At 45.7% G+C, this 27,576-nt stretch overlaps 1 protein-coding gene across 1 annotated transcript in view; it reads left to right on the top strand.

Moving 5' to 3' along the window:
• The first annotated feature begins 3,746 nt into the window (after positions 1 to 3,746).
• The window catches only part of efnb1 (ephrin-B1), a 58,765-nt gene continuing 34,935 nt past the window's right edge, over positions 3,747 to 27,576 (top strand). Inside the window, exon 1 of the mRNA XM_075481008.1 lies at positions 3,747 to 4,842. Within this exon, the coding sequence (XP_075337123.1) occupies positions 4,727 to 4,842 (116 nt within the window). The 5' untranslated portion in view covers positions 3,747 to 4,726. The remainder of the gene's footprint in view (positions 4,843 to 27,576) is intronic.

Raw genomic sequence — 27,576 nt, 5'->3', positions numbered from 1 at the left:
TACATGTATTTTTAGACAGGCTTCCAACTGGGTTGAGGGATGTAAAGTCAGCTTGACTGTGAGTTCATCTCTAAAAAGTTTGACGGGAGTTGCTCGTTGAAGGGATTGCTAAGAACGTTTGCATTTCAAAGTAATCTTTAGCTTTGTGAATGCTGGCAACCCAATAACCCTCAGAGTGTTCAGAGAGGTGTGGTGGGAAACCAAATGTGTACGAAAGCATACAAAAAGAAAAAAATTCAGTTAAAGTCAGAGTAAAGCTGTCTGTATCGTGAGTCTGAGATGCTCAAATAAACCACACAACAGGGCAAACGGAGCAGAGTTTGCCTGAACCAAACCAAACTGCTTGGCAGTAAAATCAGGAGCGTACACTACAAATATTAAATATTTCAGTCCCCTCCCAGCTATGGACTAAGCTAACAATACCGTTGAATTGTGCAAACCATATTTTCGTGGAAACTACATCCTGCCGAGTATTCAGCAAAGATATTGGCACTTTTTCTGCTTAAAGATTTGAAAACTAGCGGGTGAAACATGAGGCAGGTGTTGGGGGTGATCCCCCCGCTATCTATCATCATGACTTTGCGTAAAACCAGCCCACTGAGTGTCCACCAACATGGTCGACTAGTTCGGGAGTAATGCCATGTTTGGTGGCCTATTTATGATGTAATGGTGGTAGTGTGGGGTCGGCTTTAGCCCAGCTTTAACATTCACTCTACTACATCTTAGTGCTCTGATTTTTGCATATTGTCTGATCGTCTGTCTTCTAATGTTTGAGATCCACCAACAACAGGGCGCTAGTCTCCCCTACAGAGGAAACTGCCCATGAATTGCTTTCTACTGTATCTACTCTTGCTGATCTACATCATTATGAAACATGCTTGCATAGCAGCCAGTTTGGCATGCAACAAACAGAGAATTAGCAGCTGTCTGCACTCTGCCATTTATTTATTTTTTTTTAAACTGTTGACAAATTAGAGGAAAATGAGTGTTTCTGCTCAGGGTCTTGAGAGACAGGAACTAAAATTGAGCCGTAAGCAGAAAGAAATGGACAAAAGGTGCTGCAGCAAAGTACAATGTGAGTTTATGAGATTATGAGAATAATGAGTTTTTCCAAATGTCAAATTATGTTAACCCTTTTAGATTACCCTGGAGATAGAACTATGAGCAAATAAGCACAATGTGGGTTACTGTATTTGATAGTGAAAACACAGACGAGCTGATAAATAAAAGATCCACAAGTCTGAACATCTGTCGACAGCACAACAATCACAAAATAAAGTCAGACAGTATTCCTCACAGTATCAACATGTTTTTATCGTTACCCATCAATGCCGGTGAGTAGTAACATCCCTAATATGCATTCATGGTTCCCTAAGGATCAGTCCTAATGCTGACCACCTGATATCTTCTGTAGTGCCACCAGCAGGCTGACATTTCTGTTTTTTTTATAGCAAAGCAGCAAGAGACACATTGGATGGACTGCTGTAAAATCCGGTACAGATGGTTTTCAAGACTTCCTTAACTTCCTCTAATGCTACTTGACATTTGCGATGCTTGGTAGCCATTCATCTTGTCACGGATTGCCAAGAAATCTGTACATTTATGTTTCTCTCAGGATGATGTGTTCCGCTGGTGCTAACATCTGGCGAAAATTTCAATAAACCCAGTGCTTTGGATTAGAATAATTGCTAAATTTCCTAATCACCTTCAGCTGCACTTTGTAACTCTGAGGCTAAGATGGGGAACACAGTAAACACGGTGGCATAGACTCTGCGTGATATCTGCTCAGCATCTGAGTGATTATGATGTTGTTTTCTGGATTTTAAGCTGTTGTTTGGACACACCAAGTGAAACATGCTTAGCAATTGTGAAACACTTTGTGGCACGTTTTCTGTACTGAAGGATTCATTCAATAATTAAAAAAAAAAAAACAATTAGCGAGAAGCTGTTTTCCGTTCTGAAGCTTCGGAAGAGTGGCTGTATTTCAGCTTCTGTGGAATCAAAGTGCATACCAGCTATTTATAGAACCACCTTTACACATTAACATGATGATCTCATTCCTTGAAAATGCCACTGTTTCGTAGGTAGCTGTCTGAAGCGGGGGGAAAAAAAACCCTCATATTGTTTTCCATAGTGTGACTCAACATGCTCAATGCCCTCCTTTGTCCCTTATATGTTCTGTGGTGTGTTTCCCACCGAATAAAGCGTGTAGAAATAGTTCTGTAGAGTAACGTGGACAGTCCATCTGTCACACGGCCATCCATAATCCTCTTGTACAGAATGTGATGGTATTTTTGCTCATGTGAATGTGTTTTGCTACATACTGCTGTAAAAGATTAGTTTCGGTAGTTCCCAGGACAAATCTCTTCATCATATTGCACGATGCCGATGATGTGTTTTTGGACTCTGCTGAGCTCAGGCCGTGGTTGGATCACACGCTTACGACGACAGCTTGAACACCATCGTCCTCCCGGAGCCATTTTCCCATTGGCCGGTCAGCTTTGGCAGCAGCTGTGGCGGCCATCAAAGCTGTACACCGGAGGCATCTCATTGGCTAGCAGGAGATCAGGTATCTGTCTGTGACCGACTGATTGGCCTTCGAGTTATCAGGTATCCCAGACGTTCCGGACATCAGGCGGAACATACCAGCTCTGTGGCAACTGGCCTGTGTTTGCTGCTGCCACGGCAACACTCTAAAGGCCTGTAGTTGGGCTCTGGAGGATGCTGCCATGACACTTTTGTGGCCCCTGTTATCTCTTCCTCTCTCTCACACACGGACCACACAAATATAAATACACTCAGATAACTTTAGTGGATAATAATTAAGAGCAGGAAGCTTGTGCTGAGCTTATTATTTCACAAAAATCTATGGGCTGTCGATGTACAAGAAGATTTAATCATATATATAAAAAAATAATCAGACAAGTCTGGAAAAGTCTGCATTCTTCATAATTACACATAATTCCCCTCTGAAAGTCTATAAATTGATTCCATCACCACCGTTAGGGGGCAGCATTGATTGAATAAATGCCACAAAATGAAGAGAAACTCTCCCACATACACGCACACAAAGGGGGCAGAGACATGGACATGATCAATTATGTGTCAAGCATTTCTTCCTCAGTGAATGAATGGCTCTGTGACTATAGGCTACCGTCCGTCTATTGTCAATTGACACTGGAGACGAAGTTCTCATGCAGTTCATTATCCCGAAAGAGGACAACGAGAAAGCGATCCAAAGAGGCCATTAATCATCATCATTCCCTTCAGAGAGGAATGACGAAGCAATCAAACCACCAGATACTGTAATTGTATGTAGTCGATTGTAAAATAATGTTTATAGAATACAATAAAATAACACCATAAACAGTTCATGATCTCCAGGACCAAGCAAGTCCTGGACTTAAAGGGGCCAAACTTTTCTCACAGTAAGCACTTTCACGCGCACTCCCAGGAGCCCATCGCCTTCGTTTTCAGTATGACGAATAACTCCAAAGTCCATTTGAGTTTGGGTCTACGGCACAGGCAGAAGTGGTCGAGTCGGTGATGCGGGGGTCAACCCAATAACACCACCTCCCCACCTCCCCACCTCCCCACTCCATCCACCCCTTCACGTCCCCATAAATGCCTTCGCTTCCTGCTTCGAGTTCGGACAGAGCGCTGTGATTGGCCGCGGCTCTCACTGTGGGCTGGTCGAACTCCCCCTTCCTCCCTCCCTCCCTCTCCTCGGCTCGGGTTACAGTTGAGCTCGAGCTGTTGCACACACTCACACACCCGGAGCACAGACTGTTTCAGACGCTTTGTCAAAAAGAAAAAAAAAAAGATACCGGCACGGAAATGTCGGTGAGCTGAATCAGAGACACCTCGAAGGCTGGCGAGCGGCACTTTTTTTTTTTTTTTTAGGCTGTCCAAACGGCATTAAAAAAAACCCCCCAACCTTCGGTAGTTACGCACCGGCCGCGCAGCATGCCCGAGGTGGACTAGAAGCTGCCCCTGCTGGAGCGCAACACGCACGCGGAACGGCGCTGAGAGCCGGGGGGGATATTTACAAAAGAAACTCAATTCCTTTGCAAGGGAAGAATAGCAGAAGGGGAGGAGGAGTGAAAGATAACACTGGAATGAAGAGGACCTCGAGATTCCTGGCGTGCTGCGGAGTTGTGACTGATGGATGAACGCGGTCATCTGTAGGCTATATACGGCGACAGGTACACGCACCATCGGGGGAGCTCCGACAAAAGACGCGGCGCTGAGCCTCACCGACAGCCGCAGCGCCGGACTGCGTCCCCACAAAACTCCGCCACCGGTTTAGAGCAGCCTCACCGCGCACTGACAGACAGATCGTTGAGTTTTCCTCCACAGGGTTAAAAAGAAAGAAAGAAAGAGAGGAGGAAAAAAAAAAGGTGGTCTTTTTTGTCTCAGCCACAGGTCATACAGGACACTCGGGGCTGCTTTCCCCCACGATCAGGCACCGGGCGCTTCCTCGCGCGTCTCGCGGACAGTTAAGTCAAGGACACGGGGGTCTGGGGCAGATTTTAAAGGAGCCGGGCAGAGGGACATGTATCTGATATCGACCTCACATGCTCCCGACTGATCGTTGCTCACCTTCCCACCGGGCGAACCGCAGATAGGCTGCCAGGCGCACCGTCCGCCTCTCCGAGTTATCGGCTGCACTGTCTACGTCCTCTTTTTTTTTCTCTTTAAAATAAAAAGAAGAAACAGAAACAGAATGGCGGGACTCGCTTGTTGGAAGTATTACCTCTGGATCTTTATTTTAATGTGCAGGTCGGCACTGCCCTCGGCGAAATCACTGGAGACTATAATTTGGAGCTCGCAGAATACCAAGTAAGTCTCGTCTTTCTCATTTGTTCAAGCATGTAAACTCCGGTGGGTGTGTGCGTAATGGCAGACTAACGTGAGTGGAAAAGTTGCCATCCCGAGCGAGCTTTGTAAATAAATGTTGCGACTGAAAGTGAAATTTGTGCCGCTTTACATGTCGGTCCCGCACCCCGGACTTTCAGTGGGGATGTATTCTCAGATGGGGAATTTCCCAACACGCAAATGAAACAGTAAGTAAAGGCTTACACAATGTTAAGCAGGCCTCTCTTAAATCACCATAATTGGTGGTTAATTATAGTCATTTCTGATAGCATTACATGCTTTTTTTTTTCTTTTCTTTTTCATTTTTCAACCTGGTGGCAAAGCCTGCTTGGACGTCTCCGAGCTGGGAGAGTTTTTTTTAAAATTATTTTTTTCTTTTCTTTTACCCTCTGTTCTCTGCACAGGCTACTAATTAGTGTTATTAGCTAATGGCAAACAGTCAAGTAAAGCACACACAAAGTGTGTCAAGGTGTTGCACAGCGTTTTTCTCCACTGAGCTAAGCCTCGTTGGCAAACCCAAAGTTGCTTCTTGGGCAGATCCCATTTTGGATTTGCCCACAGAAATGCCTGATAAAGTGGTCTCGCATATCACAGAGGCCAAAGCCTGGATTGCAAATAATTGTTCTTAATTGTCATGGCTGGCATCCACATGGATTTCTTCACATGGAAACAAGAGCAAGATTCTCTGAAGCGGAGCAGTTGAACTTTACCCCCCCCCTCCCTCCTCCTCCTTAAATAATTCATTTTGTTCCCCTCCAAACAAGCAGACTGAGCCCAAATTAGTGATAACACATATCTCTGGCAACAATTATCACCCACTTAGACATGGCTCCTGCATTTACATCATGTTGGAAAGCATTCATATGGGGGAAATAAAGTGAGAAAAATCTGCATGGTAGGAGTTGACCTTCATTTGAGCTCACAGCACCGGGGGGAATTGGAGAGTAGCTTGGGCAGCTTATAACTAGAACTTACTCATTCAAGTGAATCCATGATTTATCCCCCAAATGTCAGATGTCATAGGGGCTCGTTGTGCAGTCAGCGAGTACGAATATTGCTGCCATGTTCACTGGAGTGTGTATATATGTGTGTGTGTGTGTGTGTGTGTGTGTGTGTGTGTGGCCCCGGCCCTAATGGTGAGACTACGGCCCATCAGATTTTATTTGACTATGGCTGCTGGGGTAGTGGAACAATGAGCGTCATCAGAGAAATATATACATGGACCAAAAAAAAACAAAAACCCCAACACCTTCAGTCAAAGTGAGGAAAAAAAAAAGAATAAAAGTAGGGGAGACATTTATTGATTGATGATGTCACCTGGAGGGAATGTCTCAGAAGGTTACCACGCTGCTTTTGAGCGGATCGGGAGATCATTTCTCCATCTGTTTCTCCTCTCTGCTCCTTGTAAAGAAAGAGGAAAAAAATAAAAAATCCCCACGCCGGCTGAATATTTCATAAAGTTCACAGTGGAACAATAATGCACTCTGCAAAGTGTTCTCCCGAGCTAATTATCCCGCCGCTCTGCGCTTAGGAAACAAAAGACAATTATCTCGCTGTGTGTGGAGGACTTTCACAATAACAAAAGACAAACCTGTTTTTCCTCTGAAATGTATCAGTCAGCAGCACGGTCTGAAAGGCAATAAAAATGGAATACTTGCGCAGCAATCAGCATCCGTCTTCTCTGTGTGTTATTACAAGCTCCATCTCTCTGTCTCGGCCTATATCGCTCCATAGCGATAACAGAAGGAGACTATAGAAATGTACAGTATGCTATCTGGTGACTTATCGAGATTTACGATGTCTTACTTCCTGTTCCTGCTTTGGGGAACACTCCTGCCACTGTTAATAAATTAATCTGGCCCTCCGCTCGCACACTGTACCGCATGCACACAAAATATAACAATACCCGCACCTCCCCACAGGCCGTGAGTTATGAGGCAAAGTATAGAAACCCAGCAGGACTGGGCCACTGTGGTGTGTGTGTGCGTGTGTGTTTGTTTTGTTTTCTTTCTTCCATTTTTTTAAAAAAAAAGGTGCAGGCGAACCGTATGTGCGGGTCCCTCGGTACCGTCCCGTTGTTATGGATTTTCATGTGAGGATGCAATCACTCCAGCTCCTCCATTATCAATTACTGGGCTTTGCTTAATTGATTTCCTCCCAGCGTGCTTGAACAGGCAACATACATCATCACTGTAGCGCTGACTTGAGAGAAAAATAATAAGAGGGAACTTCCTTGAGTTTTGGTTTGGCTGCGGGGTGTTTTTTGATATTTAATTTGAGGCCGGGTGAGCGGATTGGCGAAGGGGGGGCTGAGGCTGGACGTGTCGATGTTCCCCGGCCGGTAAAGAACCGTCTTAACATTTGATCAGAGCAAATTGGATTAGTTCTCATTTGGCTGAGTGGGATTACCCCAGAAAATGTCACTTTGTTATGACTAATCGCGTCCCATCGGTTTGGCTGAAGCTAAAACGGCTCCATACAGGCACACTACTTACACCGTGTAAACACGCACTGACACTTACTGTCCTCAGGAATGCCGCAGCGATGCCAATTTAATGATAATCTGACAGGGTTGCTGAGAGTGGCTCCTGCACGTCCTCTAACCCTCCTCAGCTAATATTTACCTCATGACCTGGAGCCACCACGGCCTGTTTGCAGCAGATCAGGAGACAAACAAGTTGACGGGGGGAAGAGAGGAAGATGGAAAACACACTTGCACACCTCTGAAAGCGTACAGCAAAGCAACAGCCACAGGCTGGCCGAGAGTCTGCTGCACTGCTTTTGAACTCTTCCCCGTTCTGGCGAGGCTTTGGAAACCGTTTGCAGGCATTTTTTGGCCTCGGTGTCGGTTTTTTGAGGCCCACAGAAGCGCACAAAATAGCATGAGAAAAAGAGGCGTTTGTGCTGATTACAGTCAAGTTGAGCCTCTGTTGCTGTGGGTCTCTACTTATTTTGCTGTCGGTTGACCTCATCTGTCTGGCTCACAAATTCACAGTTTTAGTTTATGTCATGCTTCAGTGGGTTTGAGATTAAGCTGAACTTGATTATAGCTCTGATATTTATCAAACATGTTGACATTTCTCCAAACCAGAAAAAACAATATTGTGTCTTATTTTTCTTTTCTTTTTCGACTGGACTTTGAGATGATGTGGCAGAAAGTTGTTAATTCTGTTCCAGAACAAGACAATTTTGTTTCCTTTGTGTTGGTTATGTTTCCTTATTTAGCTTTTCCCCAATAAGATAATCGAGGGGGGGGGGGGGGGGACGACATTTTTTGGGATGAGGTAATGAGGACAAACATTGTCTTTGCTTTTAGACGCTTCGCTTGTCAAAGCAAACGTTTTAACAGTTTGTTCCTGACCACTTCAGAACCTTCGTGTTCTCCACGTTCCAATAATGCCATTTGAATGTAAAAGCGATTTCAGTAGCTGGTTTTAAAAAAAAAAACAACAAAAAAAACAAGCTTGAAACTGACGCAACTTGTTGAACAAGAGCCGCATGAAACTTCAGGACTAGATGAAAAACAGGATTTGGTTGAGAGTCGCTGGTTTTGCTTCTTCCCTTCCCTCCGCCCTCCTGCTCGCCCCTCTTTGCCCCTTTTTTGCGATACGCACCTTTCCTCTTTCTGCTTCCCAGTGTCCCCCCCGCCTTTCTCCCCCCTTGAGACTCTGATCGTGTTTCCCTCTGATAGAGATCTCATTACACACAGAGAGGACTTCTCGATCCTGAGCCTCACTCGAGAGAGGACCAGAGAGGTCCCAACCAATAAGACATACCTCTGCAAAGCAACTGGCCCCCGGTCCTGTAAATGCACCCTGTGTCTCCCTGCGAGGACAGCTGCGTTCGCCTTCATGTGTGTGCTCTTCTTGTGTTGACGTGACTGTTGTTTCAGCGGTGTGTAACGACAGATTCTTCATTTGGTTATCTACATGAGGCACCTGGCTTCAGAGAGGTGGGGGTGGGGGGTGCGGGGCTTCAGGTTATTTCAGGAGGGGGGGAAAAGAAATGCAGCATTTTCATCCATCGCGGGTTTCTTCCAGATGGACTCACTTTATCCACTGGTGGTTTGGCTGCCACATCGCTGAAAGCTGATCATTCTGTTTTTTGTGTGCCACTGATGCATTTATTTCTTGCACACCAAACCAATGCGTTCTCCAGACTCGGGGGCAAGTGGTGTTTGCTGTCGATTCTTTCGGGGCGGGCCTTTCTTTAAAGCGTCCATGACTTTTCAACCGGTCCTCGTGACTCACTGTTACAGTTGCTGCTCTTTCAAGACGTGTTTTTAAGGGACAACAGCTGAAGACAACAAATCATGTGAAAGAATGGATGAGGGCTGTGAGGATGAGTCAATTAAATGACTAATGAAGTCCACACTTCAGCACTTTGATACGTATAAAACTTTAATGAAATCCTCAGCAATATACATGCAGTGTTACAATGATGAAACAGACTGTTATATATTAGGAATCTGAAGGAATTGAGCTGCGAAACTCTTTATGACCGGATTAAGCAGACAGTCAGGCCTGGGTAGTTTATTATTTTTTTTATTTATTTATTTTTGATAATGAAGACGCACCATCGCATTGATTCAAAAATATTAAAACAACAGATTAAACAATCTGAAACCAGCAGAGATACTGTTGCCGTACTGCAGCTGTCAGTAGATACTGTGGTGTAAAAGCCACAGAAAAGTCTCCCACTGCCCTGCCTTTTTAATTTTTTTTATTTTATTCATCACCTGTAATTTATCAGACAAAAAGTTGATGCTGTTTCACGTTTTCTTTCTTCTGAAGAATTAAAACTGCACAAAACCCGCCTGCTTTGAAGATGGCAAGCTTGGGCTTGGACAAGATTTTTCAGGTTTATATTCCACTTTGTCAGCAAAATAGTTGATGTTACCACAAAAAAAATACAACAAACACTTAGGCTGCCCTTTAAGTGACAACTTAGTTTGAAGTTGGCTCATAAGACTCGCGTACAGGCGTGACAGTTTCAGAAGCTTAGTGTGTCAGAGGCGAGTCAGAACAGACAAAGTACATTTGCGGAGCGCGTTGCATAACAAGAATACCTTCAGGGTGATATCACATTCATTTAAGAGGGCCAAAACAATCACAAATGATTGGATTTTTTTTCATCTTAATCTTGTGCAATAATTGCAAGTGCAATTGCAGAGATAATATTTCACAGGTAAATACGAGCTTCGGTGTGTCTTTATGCCGTTTCTCATACTTGGAATTGAAACCTCATATGAGAGGGTTCAAGTATGGGCTTATGGAAGTGAATGAGTGCCTGAGCGTGCATGTCATTGTGCCATTGTTCTTTGTCCGGCCACAGTGGAGCATTAAGGAAGTGTTAGGAGCGTGCCAGTGTGCCCCTGTGGAAGTGTTGAGGGCCGAGCGGTGGACGAGTGTGGAGTGGCTGAACAGTGGCTGTCTTACAGGCAGTTAGCAACCCGGCTTCATTAGGCGGAGGCTGGCTGGCAGCAACCAGGAAGTTCCCATCGGCTCCAGCGCTGCCAAGCAGAGGCACAGGCGCTGGTGCTGGAAACCTTCCCTGGGGGATTTCATCTTGTCGCCTCGCCTGCGCATTTAGCTGGATTGAGAAAAAACGTGGGGTTGGAGGGAGGGGGAGGGAGGGAGGGGGGGGGGGGGGGCGCAGAGTTACAGGAAGTGGAGAAAAAAAAGTTGAATGGGCAAAGTCTGCCTTTTGTTTGCCATCTTAGGTCTTTTACATAAGAGCAGTTGAAAATAAGGGGATTAAACAGAGGAGGAAAGGAAGCTAATGTAGAGCGTTGAAACTCAGCCGTGGGCTCAACCACACATCCTTTCAGTTCAGCATGGAGCTCCTAGATTACTTCCATGTGTCAGTGCAAGGGAGACGGAGAGGGAGAAAGGAAGAGAGGGGGACAGGCAGAGAGAAGTTGAGCAATTGAAAAGCAAGTAGACTTGCATTGGTGGAGATCAGCAGCGGTATTGGACAGTGGAACGGATCTGTGTGACAGCCATCTCTAAAACCATTACCCCCCCGGCTCCGACTCGGGGAACTCGTAACCTCCTCCTCGGGACTGACCTCATAGACTTAACTCTTTCTCATAGAACCCCTCTGTTCTGAGGAGGCAGGCCTCATCAGATGCCAGTCCCAAACCGCGGGCAGGCACCGTTAACAGCCAGCTGCACTGCAACAACTTCAAAACGTCAGGAGTTGTCACCGGTATACAAGCAGCCAGGGATCTGTTTCCCCACAGTTTGTGGCACTCCAAAGACTTCTGTGGGGAGGTTTGAATTAAGCGTGCCAGGACTTCGTGGAAGGAAATGACGGATTCCAACAAATAATGACAAAAATGTGTGGGACCGGGCAGGAAGTGCATGTTTATTGACAAATAAAATAGGTGAAAGCGTTAAGGTGGGAATATAAAACAAAATCCCCGTGCAGAGGTTTTCACCTTTAAACGAAACTCTGGAAGTACTTATTGCTTATCTTAAATCTACAAAAGAAAACTAATTACGACAGATTTGAAAGAAAACAAGAAACCCCAATTTAATTAAGGGTTTACTTAACCTTCCTCTGTTAGTTTAAACTTAAAAAGATAAATAAAACACTCTGCGCTTATGAAGTGTTTACCTAAAACTGCTTTTTTTTATTTTTCCAAAGCCTTCATATTTTCAAATTTGTTAAAAAAAAACAAAAAACTTAACCCAAGATCCAGTTCTGAACTTTTGTTTAAAAAGCAAAAATAGTATGATGGCCAGTTTTACTCATACTTTAAGACACTTTTCAGGAACTTTAAAGGACTTTTAAACCATCACAAAAACTTTATCAGACCAAAAAAAAAAAAAAAAAAGTATTTACCTGTACAGACCACACATTTCGGGATATTTTACTGGTCAAAGACTAATGATTAATGGGGCAATTTTAGGTTCATAAAATCTTGTCTATGATATAATATAATGTATTTTTACAGCCACTGTTGCACATTTACCTGTGGCTTCTCTCTTCTCTGCTTGAACCAAAAGGAGCTTCACTTCTACAACAGACCATACTTTTACAAGAAGAGACTGGATGAAGCATGACCATGCCGAACCAACTCTGAACATATCATTAATGATCATCATGGAGCTCTTTGTTCAGTGTTATGAGTACACTAATGGAGTGACAGGGTAATTGAATCGAGTGGTAGGATAATAGAATGATAGAATGATAAAGTAATGGAATAGTGTGGTAGGAGCCAGCTTTTCCCAAGGGATACCCCCAGTAAGTGTGTCAGCGTGGCAGATGGGCGGTCTGTAACAACCCCCCTCCCCCATGTTAATTATAAAGCATCATAATCCATCTATGGCATACAGAGGCAGGACATGGAGACTATTAGGGGGAGCGTGGAAATGGCACAGTGTATAATCCTCGGGACTTTGCCACTATTAGTCTCCCTAGGCATCCAACAAAAACCACTCATTTCTCCAGTAATCTAGTTTAAGCATTCCCTCTCCTGCTCTCTGTCCCTGGTTCTCTGCAAATGTGCGTCCCAAATTTTTGGATGTTAACTGGAAGTTTTATTTATCTTTGATTTACCCTTGTCCTAGCTTCGTTTCATTCCCCCCACCATGCCCACAGGAAAGACAGAGAGTCCTGAAAAAGTATTTGTGTGTGTTTGTGTGTGTGTGCGTGCCTCTGTTAACCCGTTCTGCCAAGTCTTGGCTCAGCCTTTTCTAAGCAAACTCCCAGCGTGATCCCGGTCTCCCTTGTGCTGGTGAGAGGAGTTGGAAGAAAAGGCCAGTGGGACTCCTGCTGCTCCCAGGCCCGGCCTTTGCGGGCGGAGGAGCCGGGGCCGGGCCTGGGATTTGGTGCGCGCCGGGGCTCTGTGTGGCAGCTGTGACTGACGCTTCAATCGCCTCTCCCTGGGACACCCCAATGCAACCCTGCATTCCCTTTCACACCTCGGAAACGGGGGGAAAAAGACAATTACACACATATTCGGCAACCTCCCTCTCCCAGTCTGTCCACAGTCCCGCATCTCTGATGTATGGCCATTTACCAGAGCTATAAAAAAACATTTGCAAAGTTTCTGGTGTTTTGGACAACTTGCAAATTAGTTTAGTTGTCTGGACAGCCTGTCTGGAATTCCATTATGTATTTTGCTGCTCCTGTTTATTTAATTTTTTCCAAGTTGTCCTCTCCCTAAGTAAACATTAAAGCTCAGCTACTTCCTTTCAATTTCCCTTGATATTTAGAAAATTTAAGTCGGGGGGGGGGTTTGAGCCTTAAAGTGGAGTTAATGCCATCATGTATGGATTGTCAGTAAATTGAGTTTGTCTCGGGGCTATTGGAGCAGGGACTCGAAAGCCAGCAGGATTTAAGTCTCTTAATTTGATTATTTTGATTGCTGACTTGATTGATGGAGTCATATGTGGAGCCTTTTCCATGAGTTTTTGTCCGACGAATTCTTCTTCCAATAGAGCCGTACCAGACAGATACAATAGGAACCTGCAATCAATCACAACTGCAGCCCTGAGCATTTTGTTTGGAGAGAAATGTGCCTGCCATCAGGTCCGGCTTCCACAAGCCATCCAGACAACGTAAAACCAACAATGACATCAGATAGTAAAGCACTCACAAGTCTAATCTTCCAATAATGCCATGCTAAACCCCACAGAGACCCAGGGCAGGGAGAGAGGCGCTTTTTTTTTTTAAATGCCCCAGTGCTGCTACTCCTCCCCCGGCCTCTGGCTCTGTGAGTGTGTGTTTGTGTGTGTCCATGCATGTTTGGAAGAGAAAAAGAATTCAAGAGTGAATGGAGATGTCACTGTCAGACTCTGGCCTCCACATGAGTCCTGCTCCAGAAAGGCCATATTGGCAGCTTGTGTGCGCGGGTTGAGTGAGAGCGCCTGTCGGGGGGTCCGCCGTTTCCCCTCCACGCCGAGTTCTGACGGCCCGGGATTGGAGCTCGGCAGGACGCAGGTCTATATTTCATCCTCTCCATGCGTTGGAAGCCGTTTCATCTCCCACACACATGTTTCCCATTAGATGTGTGTTTATTCTCCCACATGATGGGCTTGGCCGTGGAAGCTTCTCATCTCCCGAATATTGGAAATAGCAGGAAAGGTCTGCTAAAGCAAACACAATATCTGCAAACCTCTCAGCTCGCTTTATGAACTATGCAGAGAATAAGCCCAAAGGCACTACATCGGCTGGATTTAATGAGTTGCCTAGGTAGTTTTGCCTCTTAAGACTCTTCTGTATAATATTTCACACAATGATCCTGACCTGCTAATCTTAATGCGGGGCTCTTTCCACATTCTGCCGTCTCATCTTCAATTTTCCGCCTGCTCTGAAAACTTTCACTACTTTTAGCTATTGTCCTCCTCTGTCTCTCAAGTCTCCCTACTGTGAGACATGACAGCTCAGAACCTCCGCCACATCACTCCTCTCTTCTCCCCTCCTGTCTCCGAGATGAAAGCTTTCCTTTGCAGGCGAACCTCTCTGTGAGTCCTCTCTGCGCGCCGCGCCGAGGCCCGTGTTGCCGCTTTTAGTGGATCTGTTTGCTGCATTTTCTGATTTATTTATACACTTCTGATTGTCGCACCTCATGCCTGTCAAGACTCTCAGTCTGAGCCTTTGCGTGTGCATTATGCGGGCTGAGTCAAAAATCCTATTTGAAATATACATGAATGCATGAATAAATTTATTGTGGAGAAGACCCGGTACATCCGGGAAGAGTCTCGTTTCCTGCTGGCGGCCCTGTTTTGGAATGGAGTGGCGTGATTCTTGAAAGTGCCCCCATATGCCGCCGCCAAATAGAGCGGCTGGTGCACCTCTCACACAAAGGAAGGGTAGAGGGAAGGGAAATGGCTTGGCTCCTATTAGAGGAGCCGGGGCAGTCGCTTCAAAGCAGCGTGAATCGCTAAGGCTTTAAGCGGCCATCTCTCTGCATTAGATTTGCGTCCTGTGATGAGTCTTTGAAGGGTGTGAGCAGCTCTGGTCATGAGATTGCAATTGCATTGCACGGCTGTTGGGATTCAGCCCAGCAGAAAAGTCTTGCAAGTCGGTGGCTTCCTCGGAAACAGCGGTGGCGCCCCCCGTTCGGCGTCGGTTAAGGAAGTCGAGTGAAACGTGTTGGACCGAAAGCAGCAATGTGACGCGGCGGCAGCTGCATGGACGCACACATGCGCATGTCACGGCGGAAGTTATCATGGATGCGCCTTGTGCAACAGCTCAGGAGTCAGCTGTGGTTGGCTCGTGCAGATTATGGTTTGAGTGTGTGTTACAGATGGCTGTAATAATGATCAGATAGCCCTTGTAATGGAGATGGCCCAGTTTGTAATGGCTTCCTAAAACAATACATGGAGCCTCTTTACGAGGCCACAATCCGGGCCGGTTATCACAGAGCAAACGGAGCGAAATGAGAATAGCGTCGCGTCAAACAAGCTATTTATTGACACGCACATCACACACATTTCATTTTAATACAGACAGCCTGCATCTTGCCCGCGCTCTGCTTGTTAAAAGGCGAGCGTTATCAGAGGAGACGCAGACTCCCGCCGCGCCAGTTAGGCCGTCCTCCCCCCTTTTTTTGCATTAACCGTTAATGAGCCTAATGATGTGTGTCTCTGTGATTGCATCAGTCAATATGCTGTTCAATATGGGTTTTAGAAACTCACTGACAACTTGAGCATGTCCGCCCTGGATAAGATCTCCCATCCAAGGGAGGAAAGAAAGAGCCACTAATTTGTCTTGGATTTGATGGGACATGTGTTGCTGTCTTTTACAATCATGAGCTGAGATTGCAAGCAGAGAATAGACTCGACTTGTCACTCACATACTCTGATAAGAAGCTGCATTTAAGACACAGGAGGGAGATGTGTATTAAAAACACTGCGCCCTACTGATTACAGGGCCCTGCGCTCACTTATACGGAGCTCTGATGTTTGATGCCCATAGCTTTTGTCTTTCTTGTCTCCCTGTTGTTCTTTTTTTTTTTTTTTTTTTTTTAAAGTCGGTGCGAGTTTAGTGAAGGTCTTATGTGTCGGAAGGGGTTTAGCTGCAGTTAATTTCTTTTCAGTCCCTCAAGACTTTCATTTGTCTTACTTAGTAATTCTTGTCACATTAGTTAGCACTGCTTTAAGTGCTCCGACTCTTCTGTGCTAATGTTGGTTTCTTCCCTGATTGGGGGAAAAAAAGCAGGCGGAGACCCCCGTGACACTGATAAAAGCTGTTTCTTTTATAAACCACACAACATTTGATTGATCTGTCCCACGGTCTTGATCCCTGGGCTTGGCTGATTAAACCCATCCATCAGCTTCTCTTATCAGCACCCTAACAGATCGACTGCAGGACACTGAACTAAAACCCCCAGTATTGTTGCTACACAGAAAAAGTCAAAGGGTAAGGACAGGGAGGGGAGAGGTTTACCAGAACTTCTCTCTTCAAGGCCTCGTGAACAAAGCAGAAAAATCCCCACTTTGTTATTCTGAAGGAATATCCTCCGTACAGAAATAGGACTTTAAAGATAGGCACCCCTCATGCTATTGTTGTGAGTGTTGTGCACACACGTGCACTTTTCTGTTGTGGATATTGCTATAACCTCTAAATGAGGTCGACCAGTGGTATTGCAGACCGTGATGAGAGTGTTTCCATTCTAGAGGGAAATCATAAAGTAATGTTTCCTGTCCGCAGAGTGTCAGCTCCCCCCCACCATTGATTTGACCCTCTCCCTGGTCACAACTCACACAGACATCAGCCAGATAATGACATCTCTTTCACAGACGGGCTGTCATTCACATGCCTGCACTAGCTTCGACGCACACGCTCACATTGACGAACACACGTGCTAGCTCGAAAACGAGGGCAGACGAGCAAGCTCGCCGTTGTGAATCATCGGAGCGATTTGCAAGTCAAATAGCCAGTTTCATAAGATGTGCCTGTTATTTTCTGAAATAAATTTGAGTCGCTCATCTTCCGGGTGACTGTTAAGGCAAATACATCAAGGCTGTTAAAACGTGGATGATTGCATGTCACTTTGCTCTCATTTATCTGCAAGCATCTATTACCATCGCGTTGTCAGATGGATGAAAACGGCACAGGAAAAAGCCAACAGATGGGCTTTTCAAATTGACTGATGCATGATTTGGGGACAGTTTTTTAAACATAATGCCTCTTTTATCTTTTGGCTAATCGTAAGATTCTTAGATTGAATTCACTTTAGAGCCCATCGCAATCACCGTCCTGGTTTAGAAACACCTTTAAGACACGCTACCATCAGATAGGCCCAAGTGCTTAAGTTTGCAACTTGCTGCCTTATCAAGAAGCAATCAACCTACGTTTACATAGACAGAATATCATGTTGAAAGGAGATGGTTTATTGAAATCCTGTTGCAGCATGCCCCACAGAAACAGGTGTAGACTTGCTAGCTCGCCTACTTGCTGCAGGGAATTTTTAAAGAAGGTGAACACTCCCCAAATGCTAGGCGGGAGAAGTTGCCTGCGTGGCACATTCATTAACCTGGTATCCAGCTAATCTCTTGGCTAATTCATTTAGCTCTCCTAGTACTCCTGTGTTTTAATATCCTCTCTGTGCTGCTGCACATGGGATGTAGTAGGAGCGTAGCCATGGCGATGATTGTGTCATTATTTTGCAGTCAGATGAGTGATATCCCAGAGGGCTCTGGCTGAGTTGTCCAGGCCAGTTGAGAGGGACTGATTAGAATTGCAAATGGCCGCCAAGTGTTGTGTTTATTGTGTGTCTCAATATTGGAGACAATCAGGCGAATCAAAGCCCTCAGCTGGAGGGACGGGGCTGAGGCACGGTGGGCCTCTCTGGTTGGCACCACGTTCTCAGTGCTTGCACGGTTTCCCCCTCCCTCCCGTCTTTTTCCCCTCTCTTCTGCCCTCGCTTTCGGCCCACTCTGTCGTGTGTATGTGTCCTGAAGTATGTGAACACAGCTGGAGAAAGAGAAGGAGAGACGGAGAGACACTAAATCTAGTGCACTCAATCATCTGTAGAGTGGCGGTCCTCTCGCACAGCTGAGAAACATTAAACACGCTTTATGATAATGAAAGCACTGGTGACAGACATAAATATCAGAGGCAAAGTGCTGAAGGTTTGAAATCTTGTATGTTTACTCATAACACAAATTTGTCACAGATTTTATGGCCTCTTGAATTGTTAGAAACACAATTATCAGCTTTTCATCAGTGCAAATTTCTTTTTTTTCCCCCCCACCAGCGCAGATGAGGAATATATGCAGTGTCTGCACATATTAAGGGCTCGGGAATGCTCAAATATCTGTATGTAATTGTGCAGTCAGGCTGTGTAAATGGAGCCCATTGGCTGCGTGCCACACTTGTGATGGCTGGTTGACAAGACTGTGGTGCAAAGTGCCCTAAAACATACATTTTCTGCCCAAATCACTTGTGAATTGTTCTTCCTCAACGACTGGCCATTACCCCGATATTGACTCACTGTTTGCTCAAGATTCAACGGAATCCATCTGAAAGCCATCCGGCGCTGATGTGTTCGACAGGAAGCAAGTGTTTTAGCTCTGTGTGTAATTCACTCTGTCACTTGCTCACTGAGAGGCCCATCTTCTCTTGTTTCGCTACTGTTGGCTTTTAAAGAATGCGTGTGCATCTAAAACGTGCACGCACACGCAAGAGTGTGCGTGTGTGTGGGAGGCTTCATGCATGCAGATGTCCATGTTCGAACTCAGGATAATTCCTCAGGTCATACATGTTCCTCATATAGCACCGCGTGACCAGTCACAACAGGCATGTGTGGGGCCCAGGTACGGGCATGCACAGTGAGCAGGTATTGCTACAGGGGAAGTGACTGCTATGACTTTGTTTTATTGCACCGCGCACATTCTGTTTTGGCTCCTGCGGCTGTAAGCTAAATGAAAAACTAAGTTATAAGGAATGTGTCCGCACTGCTGAAGAACAGCTCTGACTTTGCTGAGAGTTTTTACTGTGACTTGTGAATGAAGAGAAGGCCGGCAGCCACCACAAGTCTCGCATGTCTGACATGATATGATCAAGAGTCAGCAGCCTTGAAAGGCAACAGTCGGTGCATGTGAGAGGCAGCAGCTCATGGCCTGTTTAGACGGCGCTCTGTTCTGTTCAGCTTGACAAGGACTTGATGAGAGATGCTAAGAATTGTGTGTGTGTGTATGTAGAAATAAGAGAACGGGCGAGAGGGAGTGCGTGTGTGTGTCAGATGACCGACATAGCTGCTTGTGAGTGTGTGAAAGGAGAAGAGAGTTCATGAGGTGACATCTCATCAGCTGTTTGACTTTCCCAGTTTCCCAGGGAAGTTGTTTCAAGAACAATACGAGAGAAAAACCACCAACCACTGACAATTGAAATGACACACACGCACAAAAAAAAAAATCCCCCTCGGTTCTGTTTGTTGGGTGACTGAATTATTGCCGTTGTTTGAGATTGGAGACTCTGGAAATCTGTGAGTGACTGCACTGTGCTTGTAGCAGACAGACATATCACCTACCGGACTCCTCTTCCCATCCATCTCTCAGTGTTCCTCACAATAGCAGGAATACATTAAAAAAGAGTGAGTCAGGCGGGAAGGGGACACAAGATAAATATTGTGTTAGTATTTTCCCTCCCTCTCCCTTGCAATTGTCTTTCACGCTGACAGATGAACAATGAAAGTATTTTGAACTTTGCCGTGCACTATCTTTTACGTCTGGGTTCAGATGTGTGCTGTCAAAGCCAGACGTGCTCTGGCAGGGATTGATTGATTTGCTTTCTCTGCACCATGTCTTCTCTTTGTTCTTCCAGGAAGGCTTTGGTGTCTCTCCAGCGTGTCTGGCTGTGTCATATTAACACCTGTTAACAACATACAAACTTATAAAATATCAAGTCTGCTCCATTTTGATCATAAAGTGTTGCAATAAGATTTTAACTGGAAGCAGTTAATTTTCTATTTTCTGAAAGAGAACAGAACCTGCAGACTGGTAGGCCAAAAGTACATATTCTTTAGTTTCAGTATATATCACCTTAGTTTAGGAACAGAAAGTTTTGAGCTATTTTTGAAACTATCCTGCTTGCTTTCTTGCCGATGGTTTAATGAAAAGAAACGGTAGACCCATGAACAGAAGCAAACTGTCATAGCTGAGCTTTAAAATTGAAGAAAATGCTATTCTGGCTGTGTGAAATAGGGACAAAATACGCTCACCAGCACTTGTAAATTTCACCATTTGACATTTTATATCCAATTTTTCAAATTATGACATAAATAATGGTATACTGTCATGGTGTAACAAGCTGTTCTTACTAGCAGCTGAGATCACCAGGCTAGCTGTTTGCCTGTGGAACGATTGTGTATGCTAAGCTAAGCTAAGCTAAGCTAATCTAACCAGCTGCTTGTTCCAGCCTAATGTTGACTTCACGAATATGAGAGCGGAATCAATATTCTTCCCTCAGAAGAAAGCCAATAAGCATATATCCCAAAATGTCAAACCAATTTCTTCAAGAAAAACCTCATTAGTAGTGGGTTTCAGGTTTGTTTGAGAGATTGTCTTCAGCTCGAACACTCTTTGATTTGATTCCCAGATGTGTGGGTGCCAAAATATACTAATGGAAGAAGGCAGCTAAAGCTTCTCACCTCCGGTGCGCCTCAGAGCTGACTCCTTCCAGGCATGGGGTTGAAAAATTAGCCGACTTTAGCAGCAAAGTATATCCAGTCTCTTATCCTCAGTGAGCTTTTCACTTTGCTTCTTTGTTCAGGGAAAAGGTTTGATCTCCCGAGCAATGTGAACCCTTCTGAAATGGCAGGTCAGTTTTGGAAAAATTTATTTAACCATGATGTCTCTATACATAAGTCAGACAGGACAAAATAGATGTTATATGTTATGTGTGTTTTCTCGGTGTTCGCCTCTCTGTTTATTAGGAAGTCTGATTGAATAGCAACATTAGAGAGGTTTTTTTAAATAGTCTCTCAGGGCTATAGATGTGGTTGGAGATACAGAGCAGAAAAAGGCCGCTGGTAACAATTTGGGAACGCTGTGTGGTTACGATAATGGTTCTGATTCTTTTTCTGTTTAGTTCCTTCCTCCACTTCTCTAAATGGAACTGAAACACAATCGGGCAAATGTATAAGTGTTTCTATTGTTGGTCAGGGTGGTTCTCTTTCTTCTCTCCTGCTCTACTCAACACTGATTTCAAAACGTGCATCTCGGTCCAGCTCCTCTCGTCTCTCATGCAGTGCTTGGTCCTGGGGGGGGGGGGGGATTCCTCTCTCTATGACCCCCACATCACATCTTTGGCTCATTTCGATTGTCTGGCACAACAACACACACATTCACACTCACCCTCTCTGGCCTGTGTGGACACATGTACCGCACACACAGTCACACACATAAGCAGGGAGTCGGGGCCAGGCGGGTTTGGCTGTGACTGTAGACCGGGCCTGTGGAGAGATCTTTACGGAGCATGCAGAGCCCATCTGTGGCTGCTCCTCGGTGATGGGAGGCAGCTGGCTGTGTGTGTTTGTGCATGCATGCATGTGTGTGTGTGTGTGAGAAAGAGTGTGTTGTGTTGTGGTCAGGGAAGGGACCAGTAGAGGAGGATAGAGGCTTGTGAGTGGGTCACAAAGCAATCCCAGAACGAGGGCTAAACTCAGGCTGAAACTGACCCAAACGGTCTCGTCTATAGCATGGCCAAATCGTCTCTTCTCTTCTCTTCTCTTCTCTTCTCTTCTCTTCTCTTCTCTTCTCTTCTCTTCTCTTCTCTTCTCTTCTCTTCTCTTCTCTTCTTTTCTCCTTTCCTCTCCTCTCCTTTCCTTTCCTCTCCTTCTCACAGCCCTCTAACTGGAAGAGCTCAGTCCCTGCTGCAGGATGAATAAGTAGAGACCCAGAGAGCAACAGTCTGGGCTTTCTCTCGCTGTCAGTGATACCGTGGATGACGTTCAATCACAACCGCATACACCCTTGCTCGCTTAACTCCCCTGCTCTTAAAGAGGGATGGGCTCAGCATTGACAGAAACCACAGAGGCCATAAGAAGAAACAGATTATACTCTTTCTCCTCCCTAATGACTTCTTGCACTCCCCTCGCTCAACAGTCCTCTTCAGCTCGTACGTCTCATAACAACGTCCACTTCTGTCCTCCTTGTGGGAAGGCCATCTGGACGTCATCTTGTTAGCTCATTACAGTCACTGATTGTGTGATGCTAGCCCTTCATGTGACAGTGATAGAGGGCGAACATACTGAGCTTGTTTGGTGAACATGAGAGGTGTGTGTCAGTCGAGCTCGTGTCTGTGTTATAACTCGCCGGTGTGCAACTGTTATGAGTCACGCCGAATCTGATCTGCTCCGCATGCCAGCCTGTTGACTGAGCTATCCGAAGCTAGTGCGCGTTGGTCTGTGAGAGTGAGAGGGCGTCTGTGTTCACACGTTCAAAAGCAGCTCTCAGCAGGGTGGAATTCTGGATAATCTGTCCGTCTTATTTGCCTCTGACAATGTCATTTATGTCTCTCTAAATGGGAACGGCCTGGGGGGAAAAATACCAAGCGTTCTGCTTTTCAGCAAGTCACTGTAGCCATGTCTGGCTTTCTGGAGCTAAAATGCAATGCGGTTTATCCAATACCACCATCCTTTGGCTAGTCTGTCCTCCTTTTCTATGATAAGGGTCAAATCCTTCCTGCTTTGCTAAACAATTCAGGAGCCAGATGGACCTTGTTTAGCTTAATTTCAGGATGCTTATGTTTGTTCGTGCGCATCTCTATATGTGTGTGTGGCCATTGCTAGCGCTGAGGCGACTTGTTTACTGTGTTTGACATGTGAGGAAATCAGTGTGTGTACGCTGCGGGGCGTGTGTTTATGTGTGTGTGTTTATAGTCAGGCCTCCCTAAGAACATCTGCCCCCGCGACGGCCTGACAGAAGCCAGCTATGTATACAAGCACTCAGGTTTAGCCCAGGGCTACAAGCGTAGACCCATGACCAGCTCACCTTCTCGCGAGACGGAGACGCGTCTGGTTTGTCACAGCTCACGTGGACTTGAGAGTATCATAAATGTGGCACATTTTTCTGGAGCTGTGCAAACATACTGACAGTTTGGTGATATGGGCCTTTCTCTCATGTATGAAACGATCACACTGTGTCAGCTGCGTTCAGTGGATCTTAACCACACATTAAGGGGGAAGCCATTTCAGAGGCGGCTGTTTAAATGTTTCCATTGCGAGGCTTTGCGGCTCTATCTTGATGGATTTGAAAGCGGTTTAGCGCTAAAACAGTCCCTGCTAGCAGACAACCATTTGATATTCACCGACTTGATTGAGAGCAGAATGCATTTGTGCCTTTTGATTACTTATGACATAGATTGCTTCAAGCAAGTTAATATGTTTCAAATCCTATGCACAGTATATATGTATTACACAAGAGCTTGGGTGCAAAAGCCTTTGCATGCTGCAGCTTTGTGTTCTATACTGACTTCAGTGTAACTCTGTCACATGCCCCATAACACATTGATTAAAATCGCTGTAAATATCTCTGCCTTATGTAAAGAGTCATGTCTAATAATAGTGGGAAACAGCCGCAGTGATTTTTGTGGATAATGTAGGAGAGGAATAATAATGGGTGAGGGAACACTTTTCCTGGTGTGATAATTACCACGGATATTCAGGGGGGGATTAGAATACCTGTTGTGGCGGTGAGCGTGTACATGCGCTTTGTTTCTACGTGACACATTCATATGTTTGTGCGTTTTAGAGACTTGAGAGAAAGGCTGCACATTCAGCCGCTGAAACGCGACATCAGAGGACCTGAGTCTGAAAGGTTGGCATGGACATCTTGTGGAGATGGATTACGTAGTATGATATAATAGAATTTAATTGATATGTATGGCATGTTCATGCTGCTGCTCAGGAGGAACAAATCAATTTGAAGCCATTCTGTTGATATGAGCCGTCTCTGCCTCTTTCTCTCTGGGCTCCTGTGTCCTGGGTCCATTCATTCAGCAGCAGAGGCTGCCTGCCAGTGGAGCGCTCAGGGCAGAGGCTTGAGTTGACTGGACGGGGGTGGAGAACAGGGGGGGTGGGGGGGTTGAGGCTCTGTAAGGGGCTTTGAGTGGGCCTTAGTGTAGGCGGCGTTTTATATGAAAGTCGGTGAGGGCAGGGTTCTTGAATAGGGGTGGCTGGGAAGTTGGGCTGGGAAGGTCCAAGATGCACCCCACGGTGCTTTTGTGTGCTCCCACATCCATGTGTGCGTGTGTGTGTGTGTGTGTGTGTGTGTGTGTGTGTGTGTGAGTACGCGTAGATTGGGGGGAGTGGTAGTGGTGGTGGGGTTTAGCATATGTGAGATCATGTGCTCATATTCACCAGTGGAATGTAAAAGGAGGAGGAGGGGGTTCTCGTCTCTTTTGCCTCGTTGTTTTCTGTTCTCTCTCCGCTGTGCTATAGCGTAGGTCTGTTTGCATAAGCTCTTTACAGGATTGAGCATGCTGTGGAGCCATCCAGATGAAACAAAATCAACTTCGTTCGGTTGTTTTGAAAATGATTCTCTTTATTTTGCTTGGTCCAGGCAGATCCACCTCGTTTGACACGAGGGGGATAAAGGGCTGTCTCACGCTCAGGGTCATTTCCCAGAAACATTATTTTTTATCTGCACAGCTCTTCCTCTGTGCACTCAAACTTCTTTCATCAACAGGTCTTAAAAGGTCTCTAGACAACATGAATGAAAGATGCAATTCAACCTCCCTTTTCCCCCCCTTTTTCCCTTTCGACCTCCTCAACAGTACAATAATCTTCAGTCACTCGTCTCCTCCTCTCCATTGCGTGGCTGTGTGTAGCACCGGAGTGGTGCTGATTAAGCCAACAGAGAGACAAACAGGAGACAAAGTCCCAGCCCACCAGTTTAGTTTCACATCCTGGACTGGAGCTGGGCTGCAGCTTGCCAAGTGGAGGGCTTTTAAACTGGGCTAAACACTAATTGCTGCCCTATTTCTTTTATGTTGCCTCTTTCCCATCTGCGATGGTGCTTCCAGACCTCCACAGCAGCCAGAGCCTCATTATAGCAGACAGTTAACAAAGGCTGGGAAACAGAAGCAGAGAATTCACTTAGGATAGCTATCTAACCGCCAACTATGAGGCCTGCTTGGAAAATTGAATCAATGACAGGGGCCGGCTTGCGATAAATCCTTCAGGGATATTAAGATATTAAGATTTTGGGAATCTTAATTATTCATCTAAATTCTTGCGACTCACTTTCATAATGGAGAAAGTGGGTTGTAAGACCGAGAAGTGGGGTGTGAGGCTGATTGTTTTATCTGAGGGCTAGTTTTTATGTCTTTTAAACTTTTTTTTTTTCGAGGACAGCATTTCAAAAGAAAAACCCTAAGACATCGGTTTTGTTGCACAGAGAATGTAAAACACCTAGTTGTTGAGTGCAGCAAAATTGAGGCATGACTGTGATATTTGCCTTATCTTTTTGCTCCTGGTTTCATGCTTGTGCTTTTTGTAGGTGTTTTTTTGTGTGTGTAGGGTGAGGGGGAGGTAGGGGTGAGGGGAGTGAGAGAAAAACCAAATGAGAGAGACGTTGAGGAGATGAATAAGAGGAAAGGATAAAGCAGGAGGGAATGAGATTGCAGAGTCAAAATAGAGGGGGGCTGAAATTGGGGGATAGAGGGAGGAATGGAGACAAGGTGGGTAGTGGGGGGGGGGGGGGTCAGCAACAAAGCCTAATGTTGCCATGGAAACTTGTTTATGCCTCACTGATGCATCTTGTAGATCCAATTAGAGAGTGATTGTGTCTGTGTCTCCATCGACACACGCACGTGTACCCCGACATGATGTGTGTGCACGCACGCGCATCTCCGTGTAAACACACGTCTGCTTAGATGCACACAGAAACACACCCGGTATATGCAGAGTGGTGCCGCTGAGCACCAGCAAATTGTTGGGCAACGCGGGACAAAGGATACCCCGTGTTCTCTCTCTTACCGGCCCTTGAATTAGCGCAACCCCTCCTCTCACCCCGAGCTCCCCCGTCCTCCTCACCCCCACGAGCATCAGACAATAGCTGGGGAAATAACGTCTCACCCGCGTCCAGGCCTTGTACAAGAGCTCCACACATGCTCTCATGACATCATGCTCGGCATAGAGAAACGAGAGTGGCAGGAAGGATTTCGACTCTTTAGCAAATTGAATTTTGCATTTATCTCTTTTTGAGAACGAAGTCATTTATTTGGTAATACCCCTATCCACGAAGAAGGGCCATGAATGTTAATCCAATAACGCTCATTTTCACGGGGGGTAATTCTTCAGAAAGTGGGACTTTAAATGATCTTTTCTTACAATAGCCGGCTGTTTGCCAGCCTCCGATGGTTAGCCCAGACACCACCATGCACTCACACACTCAGTCACTTTCAGGAGGCATCACAACCCTCCTTTCGCCAGGCTTGTCCGAAGAGTCGGTTATTTAGTGGTGAAATGATGTGTGTGATGATGGAATGAGGGGCTGCAGATAAGGTGAGATTATTCTCTGTGAAAGAGAAAGAGGGGAGACGCAGAGAGAGATGGAGAGGGCCCCCGGCCGCTGATGTCTTGTTAAAACGGGACGGATCAGAAAGAACAACAAATGCACTGCGCGTTGCTAAATCCTGCTTAAATCCGCTGGCATGGGCAGATCTAGCAGATAGCCCCGCTGCTGTGCTCACTGTCTGCGATCCCAACACACACACACACACACACACACACACACACACACACACACACACACACACCAGTACATAAACACACCCGTGGTCAGTCCGGCTGTCTGGGTTAATGCTTGGCTAACTGGGACAGCAGAGCTGAACCATGTTGACATTTTAAGCCTCAAACAAGTCCAGAACAATGATTCAGCCCATCTGCCCCCCACCCTCCTCCCTCCACCCTCCCCTCACAGAAGTGCAACCTCAGCCCATTTTGCTTACCGACCTGCGCACACACACACACACACACACACATACATGCAGACGTGCATAAAACGTACACACCAGCGCCCCGAACGCGCTTTAGTGTACGCGTTGTACCCCCCCTTCACACACACTTGCATACACAGTCGGCCTCCTCCGGCTCCCCACCTTTCGTGAATAAAAGAAAAGAGAACAAGAGCCGATCTGATTGAATTGGCAGCAGAAGGCGAAGATGAGAGGTACTGTAAGGTCAGATGGCTTATCTTAATCCTCCAGAAGATGATCATGACAGGAGGAACATGTATCAAGAAGCCTTAACCTCCCAGTTGACCCCTGCACACTGTTTTCCTACAGAAATGTAGACCTCTGAAGTAGCAACAACATTGGTTTTATGTTGAGGCACAAAGTCTTATCTGTAACTCTGTAACTAATCTGTAAATATTGGGGGAAAAAATTAGTTGCATTCTTTCTGCGTAACCCTATCTGGAGCCGTATCTGCGGCAGCCATTTTGTGTTGGGCCATCTTGTTTGATTCTTGCAAACCTCTTGGTATGCTTTGATTCTGATCCAAGTGTGAGGAAAAAAAACTTCAGGGGATTTGTGTGAAACGCTCTGTTGACTAATTCTGAACTATGTCAAGCTGCTACATGCAGCGCTTTTTTGTGGGGCCGAATTAACGACACTCTGCCTGAAAGGCAATGTCAGACAGATCTAAACCCATAACTCCCAGAGCTCAAAGTATTAAGACTACATAAACTGTTGCTGAATTATGTGGCCGCTTTTCCAGACTATTCCGCTTTT

The sequence above is a fragment of the Odontesthes bonariensis genome, chromosome 13, assembly GCF_027942865.1.
Source record: "Odontesthes bonariensis isolate fOdoBon6 chromosome 13, fOdoBon6.hap1, whole genome shotgun sequence".
Taxonomy (NCBI): Eukaryota; Metazoa; Chordata; class Actinopteri; order Atheriniformes; family Atherinopsidae; genus Odontesthes; species Odontesthes bonariensis.
The sequence above is the reverse complement of the archived record's forward strand: the minus strand, read 5'-3'. Positions and strand labels throughout refer to the sequence as shown.